This window comes from Aquarana catesbeiana, linkage group LG04 (assembly GCF_042186555.1).
Source record: "Aquarana catesbeiana isolate 2022-GZ linkage group LG04, ASM4218655v1, whole genome shotgun sequence".
NCBI classification, from domain to species: Eukaryota; Metazoa; Chordata; class Amphibia; order Anura; family Ranidae; genus Aquarana; species Aquarana catesbeiana.
Genome location: NC_133327.1, coordinates 565,982,128 through 566,002,213, shown reverse-complemented (window position 1 = coordinate 566,002,213; position 20,086 = coordinate 565,982,128). Strand labels below are relative to the sequence as shown.

The 20,086-nt window shown below is 42.4% G+C and overlaps 1 protein-coding gene across 1 annotated transcript in view; it reads right to left on the bottom strand.

The window, feature by feature from the left end:
- The window catches only part of TTL (tubulin tyrosine ligase), a 34,190-nt gene that overhangs the window by 8,716 nt on the left and 5,388 nt on the right, over positions 1–20,086 (bottom strand). The window contains exons 2-4 of the mRNA XM_073628037.1: positions 12,201–12,279; positions 5,901–6,142; positions 933–1,068 (exon numbers count right to left, since the gene is read on the bottom strand). Coding sequence (XP_073484138.1) covers positions 933–1,068; positions 5,901–6,142; positions 12,201–12,279 — 457 coding nt within the window. The remainder of the gene's footprint in view (positions 1–932; positions 1,069–5,900; positions 6,143–12,200; positions 12,280–20,086) is intronic.

The window sequence follows — 20,086 nt, the reverse complement described above, 5'->3', positions numbered from 1 at the left end:
TACCATTATTTAGGTTATTCTTTTTTTTACAAGTGTCCATTCACATACTGTTGATGCACATTACATTGTGTTCCTATTGGGTATAATAATTTGTCATTTATTTGCACATTTACTAGTGTCTATTCACTTATTGTCGATACACATTATATTGTGTTTATATTGGTTTATACGCACATACCCATTCAGCGCTGCACTTTTTTACATGGAACTTTATACAATTTGTCACATTGTAGTGTCAGCAGCTATCCGCCCTCATGTTAGCGCAGTAATTTTTACATATTATCATTTCATAAAAGGACACTTACCTGTCCAGGGAGCCACCCGCAATGTCCGCACCCGAAGCCAACCCGTCCATCGGCTCCGGGTGCAGGCGCCATCATCCTTACTAGGGAAACGAGGAAGTGAAACCTTGCGGCTTCACAGCCTGTTTCCTACTGCACATACGCGAGTCACGCCGCACTTTCTGAATGGTCCCATTGTCTTCTGGAACACGCAGGTCCCAGAAAGCGACGGGAGGGAAGGAGAAGGGCAAAAAATCCAGACAGAAGTGATGTACGTCACCGCGGCCTTGTGGAACTGAGGTCCCAAAGAAAATGGAAGAAAAAGGTATGAAAAAAATAAATAAAAAATATCTAAAAACGAGGGTGGGGTGGGGTGTGGTTTAGTTTCCTAAGGAATTCAATTTTTGCCTGGAACTCTACTTTAATAGTGCCAATACATAAAAACAGGATGAAAGTAAAGGTGCAACTAATCTGCCTATAGCGGCCATCTTGGGCAAATATTAAGGAAGCCAACATTTAATTGATCGCATAAAACTGTGTGATCAAGAAGAGTAAAATACTGTAAAATACAATAGCCAATACCAGTGATGCATAATTATCCATTGCTCTAAATAAACATATTTTTGAGATGACAGTAAACAGAAATCTTACCTTATATCAAATTTTCGATGTCCTGGTTCTAGTAATAGGGGGTTTTCTAAATACTTTTGAATAACATGGACTTGACCTTGATTGTCTATGAAGTCTATGAGTTGTGTTGCATCAGAAGATATAAGAATTCCTTCCCCTGAAAGAGATACAAAATGTTAAATGCCAGATATCAAAGATTTTTCCATTTAATATAAAGGTTTGTACTGTCTTCTTAACCATTTCAATACCAGGCACTTTCGCCCCTTTCTGCCCAGGACAATTTTCAGCTTTCAGCGCTGTCACACTTTGAATGCCAATTGTGCGGTCATACAACACTGTACCCAAACTACATTTTTATAATTTTCTTCTCACAAATAGAGCTTTCTTTTGGTGGTATTTGATCACCACTTTTAATTTTTTTTGCTAAATAAACTAAAAAAAAAAAAAGGACAAAAAAAAAAAAAGAACAAAAAAAAAAGTTTTTCTTTGTTTCGGTTATAAAATTTTGTTTTTTCCTTCACTGACGGGCACTGATGAGTTGGCACTGACGGTACTGATGAGGAGGCACTGATACGTAGAATTGATGGGCACTGATAGGTGGCACCAATATGCAGCACTGATGGACACTGATAGGCAGCACTGACAGGAGGCTGTGATGGGCACTAATGAGGTTCTGACATGTGTTACTGTAGCGCACTGATTGGCAATGTGATGAGCACCGACTGGCATTGTGGTGGGCACCAATTGGCATTTTATTGGGCACTGACAGGCGAACCTGAGGGGGCACTGACTGGCAGCTGATGGGCACCCTTTTGGCAGCTGTGGTGGCACATCTGATGGGGCTGTGCTGATAATCAATGTGCTGATTATCAGTACAGACCTCCCCTCTGACAGCGCAATGATCAGCTGTGATTGGTCACAGCTGATCACGTGGTAAGAAGCCTCTTTTAGAGGCTTCTTACCACGATCAGAGATGCGGCGTGTCAGACCGACACGCCGCAGCAGCGATCACCACGCTGCGCGCCCCCGCATGTAATCCTGCTGGACGTCATATGACGCTCAGTCAGGATTTCAAAACCACTTCCCAGCCGTCAATCTGCTATTGGCTGGGGGGAAGTGGTTAAAGTGCAACTTTACGCATAACAACTTGATAAAAATGTTCTTTAAACATGCTACAAAATGAGTGTGTGCTGTAAATTGCCCCCCCTCATTCCCGCTTCTTTGTGCTGGAAGCTGCCATCTGGCCGAGGCCCAGAGCACCTGAGCAGCAGTAAATCATTAGGCTGTCAGCAGATCAGCCTCTACATTTTTGGCTCAGTGGCAAAAAAGGTACAGCAACTGACCATGTGCAGAGCAGGTATTTTAAACAGTATAAACACTTATTTTAAATGTCTAAATATACCTGCAAAAGTTGTAAAGCACTATGTAAACTGTTGGCGCTATATAAATCCTGTATAATAAAAAAAGGGGCCAGCCTAAAGGGATCTAGCAGGACTTCATTTTCTGACTAAACTTCAAATTTTAGTATTTGTTAAAAGGAAGAAAGGAAAAGAAATACACTGACAAGAATCAAAATTAAAAAAATAACTAAAAGGCAAACATTTTAAATAGAGCAGAGAAGAATTAGAACCCCTATCAGGTATTATTGCTGTCTGTGTCCCCATTAGGGAGATTCATCCTATTTGTTTGGTTTAGAATTGAAAATGAAAGTAAAAGTAAAAGAAAATCCGCAAATTTTGGGTTGTCCCCAGAAAAGTAATAGAGGAGGTAATCTTCCAATTGGGACACTAGTTCTGGTGACCTGGGGGTCCCCAAGAGATTCCCTTAATTAGCAGGGATCTCCTCTCACTTCCTGTTTTGGCTAAGGAACAGGAAGTAAATATAAATCTCCTCAACAGGACAAAGATGGCAAAAATAATCCTTACAGGGGTTATAACCCTGCCTTACTCTATCCACAATGAAAAACAAAAGTTTTGCCTATAGTTCTACTTTAAGTATAAGGGTTCAGAGGCCAGAACAGCATACAGAAAGACTGTGAACCAACATGAAGCTTGAAACTCTGCTCTAAGTCAGAGGAAAGGCGTAATCCCCCTGGTCCTCAGAAGTAGGAGTGCCGGCATTCAAGTTCACTCATCTAGCAACAGAATCTATAAACAGGGGGAACGCCTCACTCCCAACCCGACCGGATTGTAAGTAAAGATGTTAAAAAGGCCTTAGTCAGCGCTGCTCCGCAAACAATGCCCTCTGCCATGTTTCACCCCGCCCATCGGGGCTTAGTCATAGAGGTCTATAGGACTGTGTTTATACACCTGAGAGGCACATGCGTTCCATACAGCCGCAGCCAAGTAGCCTGTTAAAAATCAATGACAGGCTAACACAAGCAGTGGTTGTGTGAATCTTCCCTTGCATCTGATCCCTTACATCAATACAGATAATGGTTTATTCACAATGAGACGCTGTACAACCTTAAAATAGAACTGCAATATTTGGTTTCAGTAATAATTTTTGGTCTTTCCATATCGGTGTGTAGCACTTGCAACATACTTTGGAATAGTTGGTCATAAGCCCCATACACACTATCAGATTTTCGGCTGAGTTTTTCCTTCAGATTTACCAAAACCATGTAGTACAAGGGCCTGCCTGATTGCATACACATTGAAACTCCTAAGGTTTGACCTCATATTATATAGTCTTGGTAAATCTGAAGGAAAAACTCAGCAGAAAATCTGATAGTGTGTATGGGGCTATAGTTACAAGTAAATGTTGCAAATTATTATTATTATAGAGGATTTATATAGCGCCTACAATCTACTCAGCGCTTTACAACAAAAGGACAGACAGTACAATTACAATTCAGTAGGAATCCGAGGGCCCTGCTCATTAAAGCTTACAACTGAAGTGTTGCAAATTTCCTACACGGTGAACCTGGATATTTTCATTGCCTAAGGTTTAAATGAAAAGAAACAAAAAAGTGTTTATAGTCACCTAGGTGGATACAGCACCGATCAGAACAGCATCTACACGCGCCGCCGCCCCCCCCCCGCTTCTGAGACCGCTAAATCACTCAGTTCTCAGTCTTCTGAGTGCTGGTGACTGTCAGTTGCCGCTCTGTGCTCTGCCCTTCCAGGGCTCACTGGAGCGCCGGGCTGTGGAGAGGGCAGGCTCAGTCTCCCAGTGGTGGCCTGGAGCTGTCGGTCAGGCATCTGGGTGAATCCCGACTGTAAAGTCTCGATCTTTCTAGAGCATAAACCAGCTGAGTGACGTCGGCCAACAGTGGACTTTAGCCCACTGTTGACTGAAAATGAGTCCAATATTGAAGAACAAAAGTGCACTACTGTGACCCACAGGAGAAGTCGGGCCAAAAGAGCTTTGGCCCGTCTTCTCCTATAAGAACTTGTATTATATTTTACTATTACAGCTTGGAATGTTACACAAATACTCAGTGATTCCTTCAGTGTTCACACTGTACTTTAAACTGAATATGCAGTATATTAATATTTCAAAGTGACTATAAATTATACAAAAGAAGTCAAAACCACATCCATATTTAAACACCTTACTTTGAAAGATTGATGCTTGGTTAGTGGAATACTATACATTAAAATCAAAATCCTAAAACAGAAACGTAATATATTGCAGTTCAGTAGCCCTTAGATAGAGAGAGAGAGATACAGCCCTTTGGTAGCTGTACTATTTTTCCTTTGTTCAGTCTTTTTCTTTATTTTCACACACTTCCTGTTCTAAAATGACTATGCTTGCTCACGGTCCTGAGTCTGAAGGAGCAGTGTTGTCGACCTGGGACAGGAAAAGAGTCAAAACTACAAAACACCTTCTCATAACATAGGGGGAGATATTCCATAGTCCACAGAGAGCTAAGAAAATTGCCAAGACCCCTTTCACACTAGGGCAATTTTCAGGCACTTTAGCACTAGAAATAGCCTCTGCAAAGAACCTGAAAACCACCTCCTATTCATTCCAGTGTGTCTTTGAACACTGGGGCGGTGCGCTTGTGGGACGTTCCGAAAAGTCTTGCAAGCAGCATCTTTGGAGAGGTTGGGAGAGCTGTATTTAGCCCTCCAAAAACGCCCTACCCATTGGAATGAATGGGTAGTGCTTTGAAAGCGCCACAAAACAGGAGTTTTTAACCCTTTGAGTTAAAAGTGCCCCGCTAGTGGGCAAAAGCAGAGCTTAAACAGCGCTAAAGTGCCGCTAAAACGAGTGGAGCTTTAGCGCAAATGGACCGGCAGCTCATTGTGAAAGGGAACTGAAAATAGTGCAGAACAGGCCCAAATCACAGGAGGTTATCAGCTCACAAGACTGGTTGCAGAAACAACAGCCTAGTGTAGGTCTTTTGGCTTTCTATACTGTCAGTACAGATGAAAACCTACAAGGACCTTAAAAGGCAAAGGATGGACACACCATCAAGGCCCATTTACATGGTGCAGATTCTGTTTGAATCAGCAGGGAATCTGTGAGCGGATCCCCTGCTGATCATTTGACACATCTGTGTCACCTCAGTTTCTACTGACAGAGCCCGCTCTGCTCTATGAGTGGCCAGAAGTAAAAACGGACTCCATTGTCCGTTTACACCCGGCCACCTTCAATCCACTCTACCTAAAGAGAAGACAACTCCATCCTCCTCCTTTTTTTAACAGACTCGATCAAACCCAGAGGTAGGTGGGGGTAAATGGACACAAGTCCATTTACCCCACCTATTTATAGGAATGCATGGACCTTCTGATCAGGTCCGCCTGAAAAACTGACAGGTGGACTTGATTGGAATGCCCGTGCGAAAGGGGCCAAATAGTGATTTCATTAATTAATTTTTTTCTGTTTATGCACTTTTGCAAGCTGTTAAATTATGAACAATTTTTTAAAGCATTCTCATTTCACATCATATTTTTCACAAGTGCTTTAAAATACTTTTGCACAGTGGTGTATCTCTCAGAAATCAAATCAATAGACATATGCAAGATCTTTTAGGGTCACCTTTTGCGCCTGAAGAGGACTTGGCAATCCACACGTTTCCCTTCCCACTCTCTTTCCTTTCATTGAAGGATTCCAGAAACTCTTCTCGCTCATCCGTACGGGTGCTGTTGATTAGGTCCTGAAGTCCTTTCCTTACCTGCCCCACCGGAAACTTCTCAGATTTCTCATTGGTTGGGTAAATCACATACGATTCTGGGAACCACGGACATGATCCTAAAAGCTCAGGACTTGTTTTTAGGAGTCTAGGAAAAAAAAGATTACAACATAAAGTAAGTGGTCTCAAATTCAACAATCTAGATCCACAAGATGATGATGAGATGCCTTCAAGACATCACTTTGCTTTGTAAAAAAAATAAAAAACATTAAAATGATATTGTTGTTTTGTTTAACCAGTTAGGCTTAAAGTACCTCATTTAAATAAGGTCAATTGATTGTTATTTAAAAAAAAAAAAAATAGAAAACCTTTACAAAAATGTTATATACTTACCTGCTCAGAACAATGGTTTTGCCCATCCCCCTCTTCTGGGGAAGCAGCCTCCTATGGTGGCACACGTGCAGGCTCGATCCCGAGCTGAGTTGTGTTCGTCTATTGACATATAATGCAGCTTGGTCCTGCCCCCCTCACAGGAACTGATTGACAGCAGCAAGAGATAATGGCTCAGACTGCTCTCACTGAGTCCTGTGAGGAGGGAGGGAGGGAAAGGGAGAGAGCTGCTCTTGGGTACAGTGCTGGAACAAGATTGGGCTCAGGTAGGTATTCTGGGGGTGGGGGAGATGCACATGAAGTTTTTTTTATCTTAAATGCAGAGAATGCATCAAGCCTTTACAACCACTTTAAAAGGAATGGTTACTGCAGACCTCCTTGGCACTTCTCCAGAGACTCCTGGTCTCAACTCTACTAGGATTTATCTACACCTACCCCAGCAGCTACAGAATGTCCAGCTACGGTGATGTTCTCTCGACCCATGGACTTGCTCATTCCCACACAACTCTCCAGTTTAATTTAAATAAATATATTCATTTATATACGCAAGGCAGCTGCTCACAACACTAATGCCGCATACACACGAGCGGACTTTCTGGCAGACTTGGTCCGGCGGACCGGACTCCGCCGGACAATTCGATCGTGTGTGGGCTCCAGCTGACTTTTTTTTCCCAAAAGTCCGACGGACCTAGAAAAAAAAAAGTTTCAAATCTTTCCGACTGACTGAAGTCCGGTTGAAAAATCCGCTCGTCTGTTTGCTAGTCCGACGGACTAAAACCGACGCTAGGGCAGCTATTGGCTACTGGCTATCAACTTCCTTATTTTAGTCCGGTCGTATGTCATCACCTACGAATCCGTCGGACTTTGGTGTGATCATGTGTAGGCAAGTTCGTTTGTTAGGAAAGTCTGACGAAAGTCCGTCGGACCAGTCCGGTCGAAAAGTCTGCTCGTGTGTATGTGGCATTATATTCATGTAATTTAAAACATTCCTTTCTGCCCCTACTTTTCCCAACTTTACAGGTTAATGAGGGGGGAGACTTCCAGAGGCAGGCCTCATTTGGGAACAATAATTGGTTGAGGAAATTACCAATGAGGAATATCAGCAAAGATGGTCTCCCTCTGGGAGGGAGGGGGGAGAAGAGAGGGAGAGGGAGAGAGAGACCCTACCCTGGACCCTGCTGCACTTACCTCTGTGGGTGATACAGTTTCACTGTCCACACAGCCTGATACAGTGGTCCTGGGATTTGAAAACAGTTCTTCCTCTTCTCTCCCTAGGGACTCTAGGACAGGTCAGAGCTGCTCTGATCCATCCTGGCATCCCTAGGGACAGAAGAGGAAAAAAAAAGCATGGCTTTCAAACCCAAGGACTGCTGCCCCCAGCTGCGAAGACAGAGAAACTATTACTTACGGTAGTTGGTGCAGCAGGGGACTGGGGGGTGTATGGTGTCCACCTTTTCATTTTTTTTTTTAAACTGGTCAACTTGCACCTTAAAGTGGAACTTTAGTCAGAAAATGAAAGTGTTACTAAACCCAGGACCCTGCGTTCACTATATCTGGTCTCCCACAGTACATAGAAATGAAATTATTTTAGCAAATATAAACTGCTAAACACCTTTTCACATCAGCAGTATATACAGCGAGGGAAAAATGTATTTGATCCCCTGCTGATTTTGTACGTTTGCTCACTGACATAGAAATGATCAGTCCATAATTTTAATGGTAGGTTTATTTTAACAGTGAGAGACAAAATAACAAAAATGGTGAGGAATCAGCCCAAAACCACACGGGAGAATCTTGTCAATAATCTCAAGGCAGCTGGGACCAAAGTCACCAAGAAAACAATTAGCAACACACTATGCCGTGAAGGAAATCCTGTAGCGCCTGCAAGGTTTCTCTGCTTAAGAAAGCACATGTATAGGCCCGTCTGAAGTTTGCTAATGAACATCTGAATGATTCAGAGGAGAACTGGGTGAAAGTGTTGTGGTCAGATGAGAACAAAATCAAGCTCTTTGGCATTAACCCAACTTGCCATGTTTGGAGGAGGAGGAGTGCTGCCCCCAAGAACACCATCAAACATGGAGGTGGAAACATTATGCTTTGGGGGGTTTTTCTTCTAAGGGGACAGGAAAACTTCACCGCATCAAAGGGACGATGAACAGGACCATGTGTCATCAATTTTTAGCGAGAACCTCCTTCCCTCAGCCATTGCATTGAAAATGGGCCGTAGATGGGTATTCCAGCATGACAATGACCCAAAACACACGGCCAAGGCAACAAAGGAGTGGCTCAAAAAGAAGTACGTCAAGGTCTTGGAGTGGCCTAGCCAGTCTCCAGACATTAAACTCATAGAAAATATGCTGAGGGAGCTGAAGGTTTCATGTTACCAAACGTCGGCCTCGAAAACCTTAAAGCAGAGTTCCACCCAGCTTTTCCTAAAGGAAAGACCACCCCTCCACCGCTTGTTTTTGGATATTTTATTTTATTTTTTCCACTTACCTTAGTGGTAAACAGGTGAACTTCCGCCCCTGCCTTGCCACGGTAAGGTACGTCATGACCTCTTCTGGCTCTGCCCCTCCTCCTTCCCCCCGTTGCCTTCTGGGACCTGTGTGTGTGTCCCAGAAGATGACGGGGCCATTCAGAAAGCGTTGCGCGACTCGCGCATGCGCAGTAAGAAACTGGCGGTGAAACCTGAAGGCTCCACTGCCCGTTTCCCTTAGCTACTATGGCGGCGCCTGCACCCGATCCGATGGATGGATCGGCCTTGGGGGCCAACATCACAGGCTCCCTGAACAGGTAAGTGTCCTTATTAAAAGTCAGCAGCTACAGTGTTTGTAGCTGCTGATTTAAAAAAAAAAAAAAAAAAAAAAAAAAAAAAACACAACTTTTTCAGGGTGGAACTCTGCTTTAATGACTTGGAGAGGATCTGCAAAGAGGAGTGGGACAAAATCCCTCCCGAGATGTGTGCAAACCTGGTGGTCAACTACAAGAAACGTCTGACCTCTGTTATTGCCAACAAGTACTAAGTCATGTTTTGCGAAGTTAATGTTTTCACTCATTAAAATGCAAATCAATTAATTAACTTTTTTGAAATGCGTTTTTCTGGATTTTTTTGGTGTTATTCTGGCTGTCACTGTTAAAAAAAAACCTACAATTAAAATTATAGACCGATCATTTCTTTGTCAGTGGGCAAACGTACAAAATCAGCAGGGGATCAAATACTTTTTCCCTCACTGTAGCAGTCTTGTGAATTTCATGAGTGTCTGGTTAAAAAACTTGTAGGAGGAGTTTTCATTCTGCACTGACTGTCCTATCAGAATCGGCCCCGCCCCCGTGTCACTGGATTTGATTGACAGCAGCGGGAGCCAATAGGGACCAAGACAGCAGCTGGAGCTGCTGTTCTCGTCCCCGTCGCTGGAACGATCGGCTCAGGTAAGAAAAAGGGGGGGGGGGGTGCTGCAGCACAAAAGGTTTTTCACCTTAATGGATAGAATGCATTAAGGTTTGCCGAGATGGTACATGGTTCCGGCGAGAATAGTTGCATTTGTCCCAGGGGCCTCTCCTTCCTGTTTGAGGGTGCGGCTTGGAAGTATTACATATATGGTGGTCTTGTCCCAAGGTTAAGCGCTTCTGGATCCGTCTGTACAATTTCATTCTTTCACTCACACAGGTGAAGTCACTACAGCAAACTCTTCTGGGATGCCCAATAGATGGTACACCAGAATAACGATAGCAAGGTCCTGGAGGACAACCACGATTCCTTTCGACTTGGAAAAACACAAGTTGTCATGGATCATGGTAAATGAGCGCCTTTTGGTAATTCTACTAGACAAATGAGCCATATTCAATAAAATTTGGGAACCCTGAATAAAATACTTCTCTGACCCCTTGTGAGTTGGGTGAGACCAGAAACAATTATACCACGGAGTGTACATGCTTGTTTTTTTCTTTCCTTCTCTCCTTTCTAATACCCCTTGCCTTATACTCTTTCTACAGGGGCAGGGAGAGGGATGTTATAAAGCTTTTAGCAATGTGAGTAGCATATTAGGACGGTCATAATGTCCCACTCAATCTTTCAGATTCAGAGTAATAAGCTGTAACAGATGGGCAGGCCAGAAGATGCTGCTTACAGGTCTTTTTTTGATGTCCTGCCAGCTCAACGCTCCAGTGTGAAAGCCCTCGGGCTTTCACATTGGAGTGACAGGAGAGGCACTTTGCAGGTGCTATTTTTAGCGCTATAGCACCTGTAAAGCGCCCCAGTGTGAAAGGGGTCTTATACTTTAATCAGGGTGTCACTGGCAATGAATCAGGGATACGGATGAGAGCTCTGGAGCCTTCCTTTGCCTTTTAAAACAAACCAGCAGTGACACCATCCTCTTGTTCCCTTTTAAAGCAGTTGTATACAGCTGAACATTTTTATTTTCCTCTGCAAGGTAAGGTCATAATGTGCTAGTATGCATCGCATACTAGCACTTTGTGACACTTACCTTAAAACGAAGCTGTTCCAGCGCCGCGATGTCAGCGCTGAAGGGGCTTCCATCTTCACTCCTCTTGCTCCCGGGTTCGCGGGCTCCGGCACTGTGACTGAGTCACGATGACATGCGCGCGGGAGCCGCCGTTCACAGCACAGGGTTCCGTTCCTTCAACGGGTGGCCGTTCCTTCAGAACGCATGCGCCAGTGATTTCATTGGCTGCATTTAAATGTAAATATCTCCTAAATGGCACACGTCAATAAAGGAAGTTTACTTCATCTTTAAAGCAAGTTTATTCTGAAAAAAATGCTGAGGACCCATCAAAGACTTTGAAAATCTGTGATATCACTTGGGGCATATATCATTTGGGGTATGTTTATCCACAGCTCACCAACTTCCTTTTATAGCAATAACAAAGTTTGTTAAAAATGATTTGCTCCTACGAAAACATGGACCTGAAAAATAACAATTTAATAAATTTCTTGCTGAGCTACTAAGGGTCGGTTCACACTGGGGCGACTTGGGATCCGACTTGTACGCCCTCAAGTCGCCCCAAGTCGCTTTGCATTTAGATTATCATGGTAGGCAATGGGAGCGTCTTAATTGACACTACTGAAGTCGCTCCGACTTCATAAAAGGTTCCTGTACTACTTCTATCCGACTTGTAGGCGACTTGTACCCATTCAACTCAATGTAAGTCGCCTGCAAGCCGGATCTCTCAAGCGACTTTGCAGAGAAAACCCCTCCCTCCCCCCTCCCTCCCAGAGAGGTGATTGGCCACAGGCGAAGTCGCCTGTCATGGAGGCGACTTCAAGTCGCCTCGTAATTTGCCTAAGTCGCGCTGAAGTCGCGCTAAAGTCGCGCTGAAGCCGCGTTGAAGTCGCGGTACAAAGTCGCGCTAAAGTCGTGTTGCCCATGTGTGAACCGACCCTAAGGGTCTGTTAGCGCTATCTGTATTGAACTGTGCTGAACAGCTTTAGCCAGCATAGTCCCAAAGCAAAGGCAAGACAATTTCCTATGGTGTCAGTTCTCATCACTGCATTGTGTTGGCGTGCACTGAAGAAAAAAAAAAACCTGCATGCACTTTTTTTAGCGCAGTGTGTTGATATACAAACTACAGCATCTAAACAGCGCAGCAGTAAATACAACTGAATGAAATATCACTTTTGAAAAAAAAGTTTAAACACAAAATAAACAGTGAGTGCGATGCCTAGGGGTAGGCACATCGGCACTGCACCTCCCTGCAAACACAGCAGCTTGCTGGTGTGAATGGGTCCTAAAATTGCACCACCCAACTGCTTTCATAGGCACAGTCAAAAAATAATATAAACAATTAATAGCACTTACTTTACCAAGGAAGCTTTCCGGCAAAGCTTGTCTGCCCCACGGTAATAATTTACCAGCTGTACTAGTCCAGGTTCATGCCCTGTAGGCAAACAAACAAAACAAAATAAATACTACAAATAGGAAACTAAAACGTTGGTAATACATCAGTATAATTTTTGTTCAAACATTTATACAGAAATCGTTCATTAGAAGATTCCCCCCCCCCCCCCCCCCCCCCATTGAGTAAACTAACATTTCATTTGCAACCCCTTAAAGAGCAAATATGGTCAAAACGTACAATCATTTATTTATTCCATATTGTATTTCAATTATTTCTAGCCTACTATTGTTCTGACCGAAGTTAAAGCTGCATGATTCTGGCTAAAATGAGAATCACAATTTTTATGCTTAGAATAAAGATAACGATTCTCGCGGCGTAACATCTTTCACATTATACAAAAAAGTTGGGCTAACTTTACTGTTTAGTTTTTTTTAAAAATTCATTGAAATGTATTTTTTCCCCAAAAAATGTCTTTGAAAGACCGCTGTGCAAATACAGTGTGACATAAAATATTGCAACAATCGCCATTTTATTCTCTGCTTAAATGTATGTATGTTACATATATATATATATATATATATATATATATATATATATATATATAAAATATAGTTTGGGGGTTCCAAGTAGTTTTCCAGCCAAAAAAAAAAATGATTTTAACTTTGTAAGAAACAAGTGTCAGAAAAAAGTTTAGACTTTAAGTGGTTAAACTTTCTTCATTTTCACACAGAAGTTCATCCCTTTGATCTAAGAAGGAAAAGTTACAATGTTTATAGTACTCTACTATGTGAAAAGCCTGGCAGACTGAACTTTCGACACTTGCAATTTTTTTTTTAACGATTAATCGCGCAGCTCTAACCGAAGTCTGAAAACTTACTTTGTGAAATTCTCACACATTTACGTTCTTGAAGAATTCTATGACAGACATTCACTATGCCCTGTGACTAGGGCACTGCTGTGTCACCGAATTCACAGCGCTTGCCTTCTGATCTACAGAGCTGTTGAAAGGAGGAGTTTCAGGAGGCGGAGTCAGTACAGGAATCACTGCTTGCAGGCAAGGTACCATGGGATATGTAGTCTTAAGTAACTGAAAGCAAACGGCACAGGAGAAGGTGCGAAGCATGCAGGGAATCCAGCAAGTTGTAGAAAGAGTTGGCCAGCAGACAGGCAGAACTCACAACATGAAAAGAGATTTTTCAAGAAAGCTTCAAATATTGGCATCACTATGCTTGAAAAGGAACATCAATTTGACCTCATCATAAAATCAAACAAATGTCCTGAAAACAGATTTTTTTTACTAATGAATGGCCTAAAAAAAAAAAAAAAAAAAAAAAAGCAGACAGTTGTTCAAATACAATTCTCCTCCATGCTAAACGTGGATTGGTACGCTGCAGGATTGGCATCAGTAAATTCTTGCATGAGCGGCCCTATTCACATGCTTACGTGCGCTGCAAGGGTTGTGTGTGTTTATTTACAGGCAATACCACTGATTTTTATATAATAGGGATTTCGCTGAATGAAAGGTGCAGTAACCAAACGCAATTGCCTGAAATGCAAGGATGCAAACAAGGACCTAAAGATTTCCATCTAAAGCTCAAAAAAAAAAAAAAAATAAAATAAAAAATAAAATCAAACAATGTAACTCACTCCAAAATGACTATAAATGCCTAAAACGACTGGGCATTGAGAGGTTACCTAGACAATGGTTATAAGTACTGCAATTTGAGTGAGGATGGATTTCTCAGTATATGCTGTTTTTAATGAATGATGTGCCTGTCTATTTCTATGGCAAATATCATAAATCATTTCACAGAACGTAATGGGAAAACAATTGGTACTTGTGCCAGAAATATCCTTCCGGACAAATACTGAAGAGGCAGAAGGCCTGTGTCAGGATACGGAACAAGCATTATGATTGTAATAAATAACATGTGTGGTACAGTCGCAGTATTACACAATCCAAACTCAAATTATTTAAAGGATAAGTTTACCTTTCACAACATGTTACACCCATATTCAGGGTATAACATGTAACTATACAAGTACCTTAATTAATAATAATAATAATAATAATAATAATAATAATAGAAATGCCCCCACCCCCCATGGTGACAGCCGCGTCACTCACTGTCCTCTGTGAATGTATACCTACAAGCTTGTAGTTCTCAATGAATTACACGGCACTGCGATCGCTGTGGTAGTTCATCGATTCTTCCTGTCAGCGTGTTATTGGCTTCCTCGTAGGAGGTATGAGCAAGCAGAAATACTGACAGGTCTGTAGACCTGCATGGCATCAGCAATCTGCTGATCACTGGTGCAATGCTTTACAGGCTCCTGCAAAAAATAAATAAATGCACATTTTTTTTTACCTGTAAAAAAAAATACGTGCATTTATTTTTTGTCAAAAGGTGAACTTATCCTTTGAAATAGAAACAATGAGAAAGCAGAAATATGTGCGAAGCTAAAAAAGGCCATGTAGCTTTCATACATACATTAAGTCATGTAATGTATTTTAAAGGCATTTTACACTTTCATTTTTTGTTGTTGTTTTAACTAGGTATTAGTGTAGTTATATTCCGTCTTGTTTGCTTTACTTTGTAATGATGGGCTCATGTGTTGTGGCTGCAGTTTGCAGCGTCATGGCTAATCAATTCCCTATGTCCATGTATTCATTCTCCTAGCTTGTCCCTAAGCCAATGGCTTCCTCTGCTGCCTCCATGTCCAGTGAGGAGAGAGAGCAGCTGTTCTCGAGCACAAAGCTAGATCGAGATCAGGTTTAGACAAGTATAAGGAGGGGAGGATGGGGAGGAGTTGCACACATAAGGTTTTTACCTTAGTGCTAGTTCACACCAGAAGCAGTTCCATTCAGTTTTGTGCACTTTTTTTCTACACAAAATGCATGCACAATGTTTTACATGTATTCCAATGGCTCTAGTTCACACCATGCAGTCAGTTTCCGGTGCAGAAACTGACCGGAAACTGGCTGCATGGTGTGAACTAGAGCCATTGGAATACATGGAAAACATTGTGCATGCATTTTTAGTGCATAAAAAAAGCGCACGGAACTGAACGGAACTGCTTATGGTGTGAACTGGCCCCTTACCGCAGAGAATGCATTCTGCAGTTTAAAGCATACCTATCAGGGGACCAAATCCTAACAGCCTAACCCATCCAACTTTAACCCTTTCATGACTGAGCCTAATTTTGAAATTTGGTGTTTACAAGTTAAAATCCGTATTTTTTGCTAAAAAATTACTTAGAACCCCCAAACATTATATATATTTTTTTAGCAGAGAATCTAGAGAATAAAGTGGAGATTGTTGCAATATTTTATATCACACGGTATTTGTGCAGCGGTGTTTTAAACGCAAATTTTTGGGAAAAGGGACACTTTCATGAATTTTAAAAAATCCAAACAGTAAAGTTACCCCAATTTTTTTGTATAATGTGAAAGATGATGTTACGCCGAGTAATATTATATATTTATAAATTGTGTTTAAAGAAAAAAAATTATTTTGATGATTTTTATTGCTGTCACAAGGAATGTAACTGTGACAGTAATAGGTGGTGACAGGTACTTTTTATGGAGGGATCGGGGGTCAAATGACCCCCGATCCCTCCTTTGCACTTCAAAGTATTCAGATCGCCGAAAATGGCGATTCTGAACACTGTGTGAATGGCGCCATTAGCAGCCGAGTAAACGGGACGTCGCTTCCATGTTTATGATTAGCAGGCTGGAACGAAGCCACCCACGGCTTCGTTCCAGCCCGCCCCAGCCGATTGGTCACTGGGCCTCCCGATCGAACGGGAGGCCCGGTAAGAGCAGCAGGAGGGGGGGACGTCCCCCCCCCGCTTCTCTGGTATAACATCCGAGCGGCTTTTAGCCGAATCGGTTGCTATATTCGGATAGCCGATCGCCCGCTCTAAACAACGGTACCGGGATGATGCCTGAAGCTGCAGGCATCATCCCGGTATAATCCCAGAAAGCCAAGTACGCACATCTGCGTACGCTCGGTGGGAAGGGGTTAATAAACATGTAATCTACATCCCCATTCAGGGGGCCTAAACTGCAAACCACCTGGCCACAGGTGCCACTACAAGGGAACCATAGACGTGGCACTGAAAGTGCATCTGCCCAAGTGAAAATAATTCTTCACTGTATGCAGATTGATTAGGTTAAAGTGATTGTAAAGCTTTGGTTTTTTTTAATTTATTTAACCACTTCAGCCCCAGAAGCTTTTACCCCCTTCCTGACCAGAGCACTTTTTACAATTTGGCACTGCTTCGCTTTAACTGATAACTGCATGGTCATGCGACGCTGTACCCAAACGAAATTTGCATCCTTTTTTCCCACAAATAGAGCTTTATTTGGTGGTATTTGATCACCTCTGCAGTTTTTATTTTTTTGCGCTATAAACAAAAGAAAGCGCGTAAATTTTGAAAAAAAAAAAACAAGAAAAACAATATTTTTTACTATAATAAATATCCCCAATTAAAAAAAAACAAAAAAAAAAAAAACACAAATTTTTTCATCAGTTTAGGCCGATATGTATCCTACATTTTTTTTTTAACCAAAATCGCAATAAGCGTATATTGATTGGTTTGCGCAAAAGTTATAGCGTCTACAAACTTTGGGAAAGATGGCATTTTTATTATTTTTTTTCACTAGTAATGGCGGTGATCTGCGATTTTTAGCGGTACTGCGATGGACAGATCGGACACTTGTGACACATTTTTGGGACCACTGACATTTATACAGCGATCAGTGCTATAAATATGTACTGATTACTGTGTAAATGTCACTGGCAGGGAAGGGGTTAACACTAGGGGGCAATCAAGGGGTTAAATGTGTGTTCCTTCACTGTGTTCTAACTGTATGGGGATAGGACTGACGAAGGGGTCCTGCGCGGCCCCCGAAACGTTGCACCCCCCTTGTGATGTGACCATTTTCGATTAAAAAACCTTTTTTGGACAACCTTGTCTGCTGATCCATGGTGTGCTGGCGAAGATGTACTTCTGTTTGATGCTTCCAGAACCCAACTGGTAATCGTTACAGCACCCGTTAATGCTCTATGCCGTTTACCCGGGAACCTGTGCGACTGGAATATTGAATTGAATTGACTAGGTGAGGGGACATATCGTTATTTCTACTTACTAGGACGTTCCCCCCCACCCCTCTGGTGCTTCTCCCGGCTCGCCCCTGCCATCGGGGGACCGGAAAAAGAACCATCCGGCCCAGATGCTGACCATAGAGATTTCCGGTGGGCCAGATGGTCCCCGGAGTCTCTATGATTGTCCGGAGGCTGGGCGAGATGTTATAATCATCAGTCATGCCCGGCCTCTGCATTTGAAGAAAAGGCGCCGGGAAGCTGAGCTCTTTTTTTTTTTTTTTTTTTTTTGCTTTTTGATTTCAGGCTTCCCAGCCTAGGGGTGAGATCTGGGGACTTATTGACCCCAGATCTCACTGTAAAGAGGACCTGTCAAGCACTATTCCTCTTACAAGGGATGTGATCAAAAATAAATGTAAAAAAGTGTCAAAAAAAGTGTCAAAATAGAAAAATAAAGTAAAATTAACAATAAAAAAAATTTAAGCTCCCCTGTCCCCGCGTGCTCGTTTGCAGAAGCGAAAGCATACATAAGACTGATGTGAATGTACAATGTATATGTAAAGCGCTGCGTAAATTGACGGCGCTATATAAGTACCTGAAATAAATAATAAATAAATAAGTCACGCCCACAACGCCATTCAAACCACACATGTGAGGTATTGCCGCGAACATTAAAGGGCAAGCAATAATTCGAGCACTAGACCTCCTCTAACTCAAAACATGTAACCTGTAAAAAAAAAAAAAAAAAAAAAAAAATTGAAAGCGTCGTCTATGGGGATTTTTAACCACTTCAGCCCTGGAAGGTTTTACCCACTTCCTGACCAGAGCACTTTTTACAATTTGGCACTGCGCTGCTTTAACTGGTAATTGCGCGGTCATGCAGTGCTGTACCCAAAACAAAATTTGCGTCCTTTTTTCACACAAATCGAGCTTTCTTTTGGTGGTATTTGATCACCGCAGTTTTTATTTTTTGCGATATAAACGAAAAAAGACCGAAAATTTGGAAAAAAAAAATAAAGATATTTTCTACTTTTTGTTATAAAAAAAAAAAAAAAAAACACACAAAAAAAAAAACAATAAACTCAATTTTAGTCATACATTTAGGCCAAAATGTATTCAGCCACATGTCTCGGGTAAAAAAAAAAAAAAAATCCAATAAGCGTATATTTATTGGTTTGCGCAAAAGTTATAGCGGCAGAGGGGCTAAACCCATGACGTGTCCCAGAGGCTTACAAGGAGGGAGGGGGAGAGGAGAACTTCCGTTCGAGCTGCCTAGGTGGAAGTGGGAGCGGGTACCTGTCAAAATTAGGTACCCGTGTCCCCCCCCCCTTTTGGGTGAGGCGTATAGTCCTTAAAGCGGAACTTCCCATTTTAGGTGGAGCTCCACTTTAACCACTTCACCAACACCCGCCGCAGTTATATTGCGGCAAGGTGGCTGGATAGCGCAAATCGCTGTAGGTGTAAGTTGGTCTGTGCATGTGATATAGCGGGTTGCGGTATACAGAGGCAGAATGGGGCTCTGCCTATGTAAACAAGGCAGATCCCCGTTCTGACAGGGGGCATGATGGAGATCTGCTGTTCCAAGTCATTGGGAACAGCGATCTCTGTGGTTTTCCAGGCAGCCAATCCCCCTTCAGTTAGAACACACCCAGGGAACATGCTTAACCCCTTGATCGCCCCCTAGTGTTAACCCCTTTCACTGCCAGTGTCATTTATACATTGATCAGTGCATTTTTATAGCACTGATCAATGGAGTAATGTCAATGGTCCCCAGATTTGTTTGCCGCAATGTCGCAGTCCCGCTAAAAGTCTCAGATTGCTGCCATTACTAGTAAAAACAATAAAAAAAAAAAAAATTAGTCCCTAAATCTATTCCATAGTTTGTAGACGTGATAACTTTTGCGGAAACCAATCAATCAAAATATGCCTATTGCGATTTTTTAACCAAAAAAATTAGAAGAATATATAACGGCCTAAACTGATGAATACATTTTTTTTGTATTTTTCTTTTTGGATAGGTATTATAGCAGAAAAAAAAAATCTCAAAAATTGTCACATTTTTTGTTTATAGCACAAAAAATAAAAAACGCAGAGGTGATCAAATACCACCGAAAGAAAGCTCTATTTGTGGGGGGGGGGGGGGAGCCAATTTTGTTTAGGTATAGCTTCGCACGACCGCGCAAATTGTCAGTTAAAGTGACGCAGTGCCGTATCGCATAAAATGGCATGGTTAGGAAGTGGGTAAATCCTTCCGGGGGTAAAGTGGTTCTAAAGCCTCAAGGTTTTGTTTTTTTTAGCTTATAAGAGAAGTATGGGGTTAGTTTTTTTTTTTTATCTGAAACATACTTAACTAGGTGGATGCAGCATCGGTCTGATGCAGCATCTGTCCCCTGCCAGCTCTAACACTGAGAACCTAGTGATCAAACACCGCAGATCGTGCAGTTCTCAGGGCTCTCCTTTTCGCCCCACGCTCACTCGAGCGCTGGGCTGTGAAGGCGACGGGAGTGGCTGGCTCAGGCTCTCAGCGGCTCACTGAGAGGCTGAGCCAGGTGTCGGGTCTAGTACGTGATCTGACACTTCTGGGTCTGGCACCTGCTGTGATTATACACGGGTGGGTACTGCGATCACCAGCCAATTACACAGGCAGAACTATGTAAACAAGGCAGACTGACGTTCTGTCAGAAAGTAATGCTTTGATCCCTTGTTTCTGCAGAAGACGTATCTTTGCCTTCTCCTAG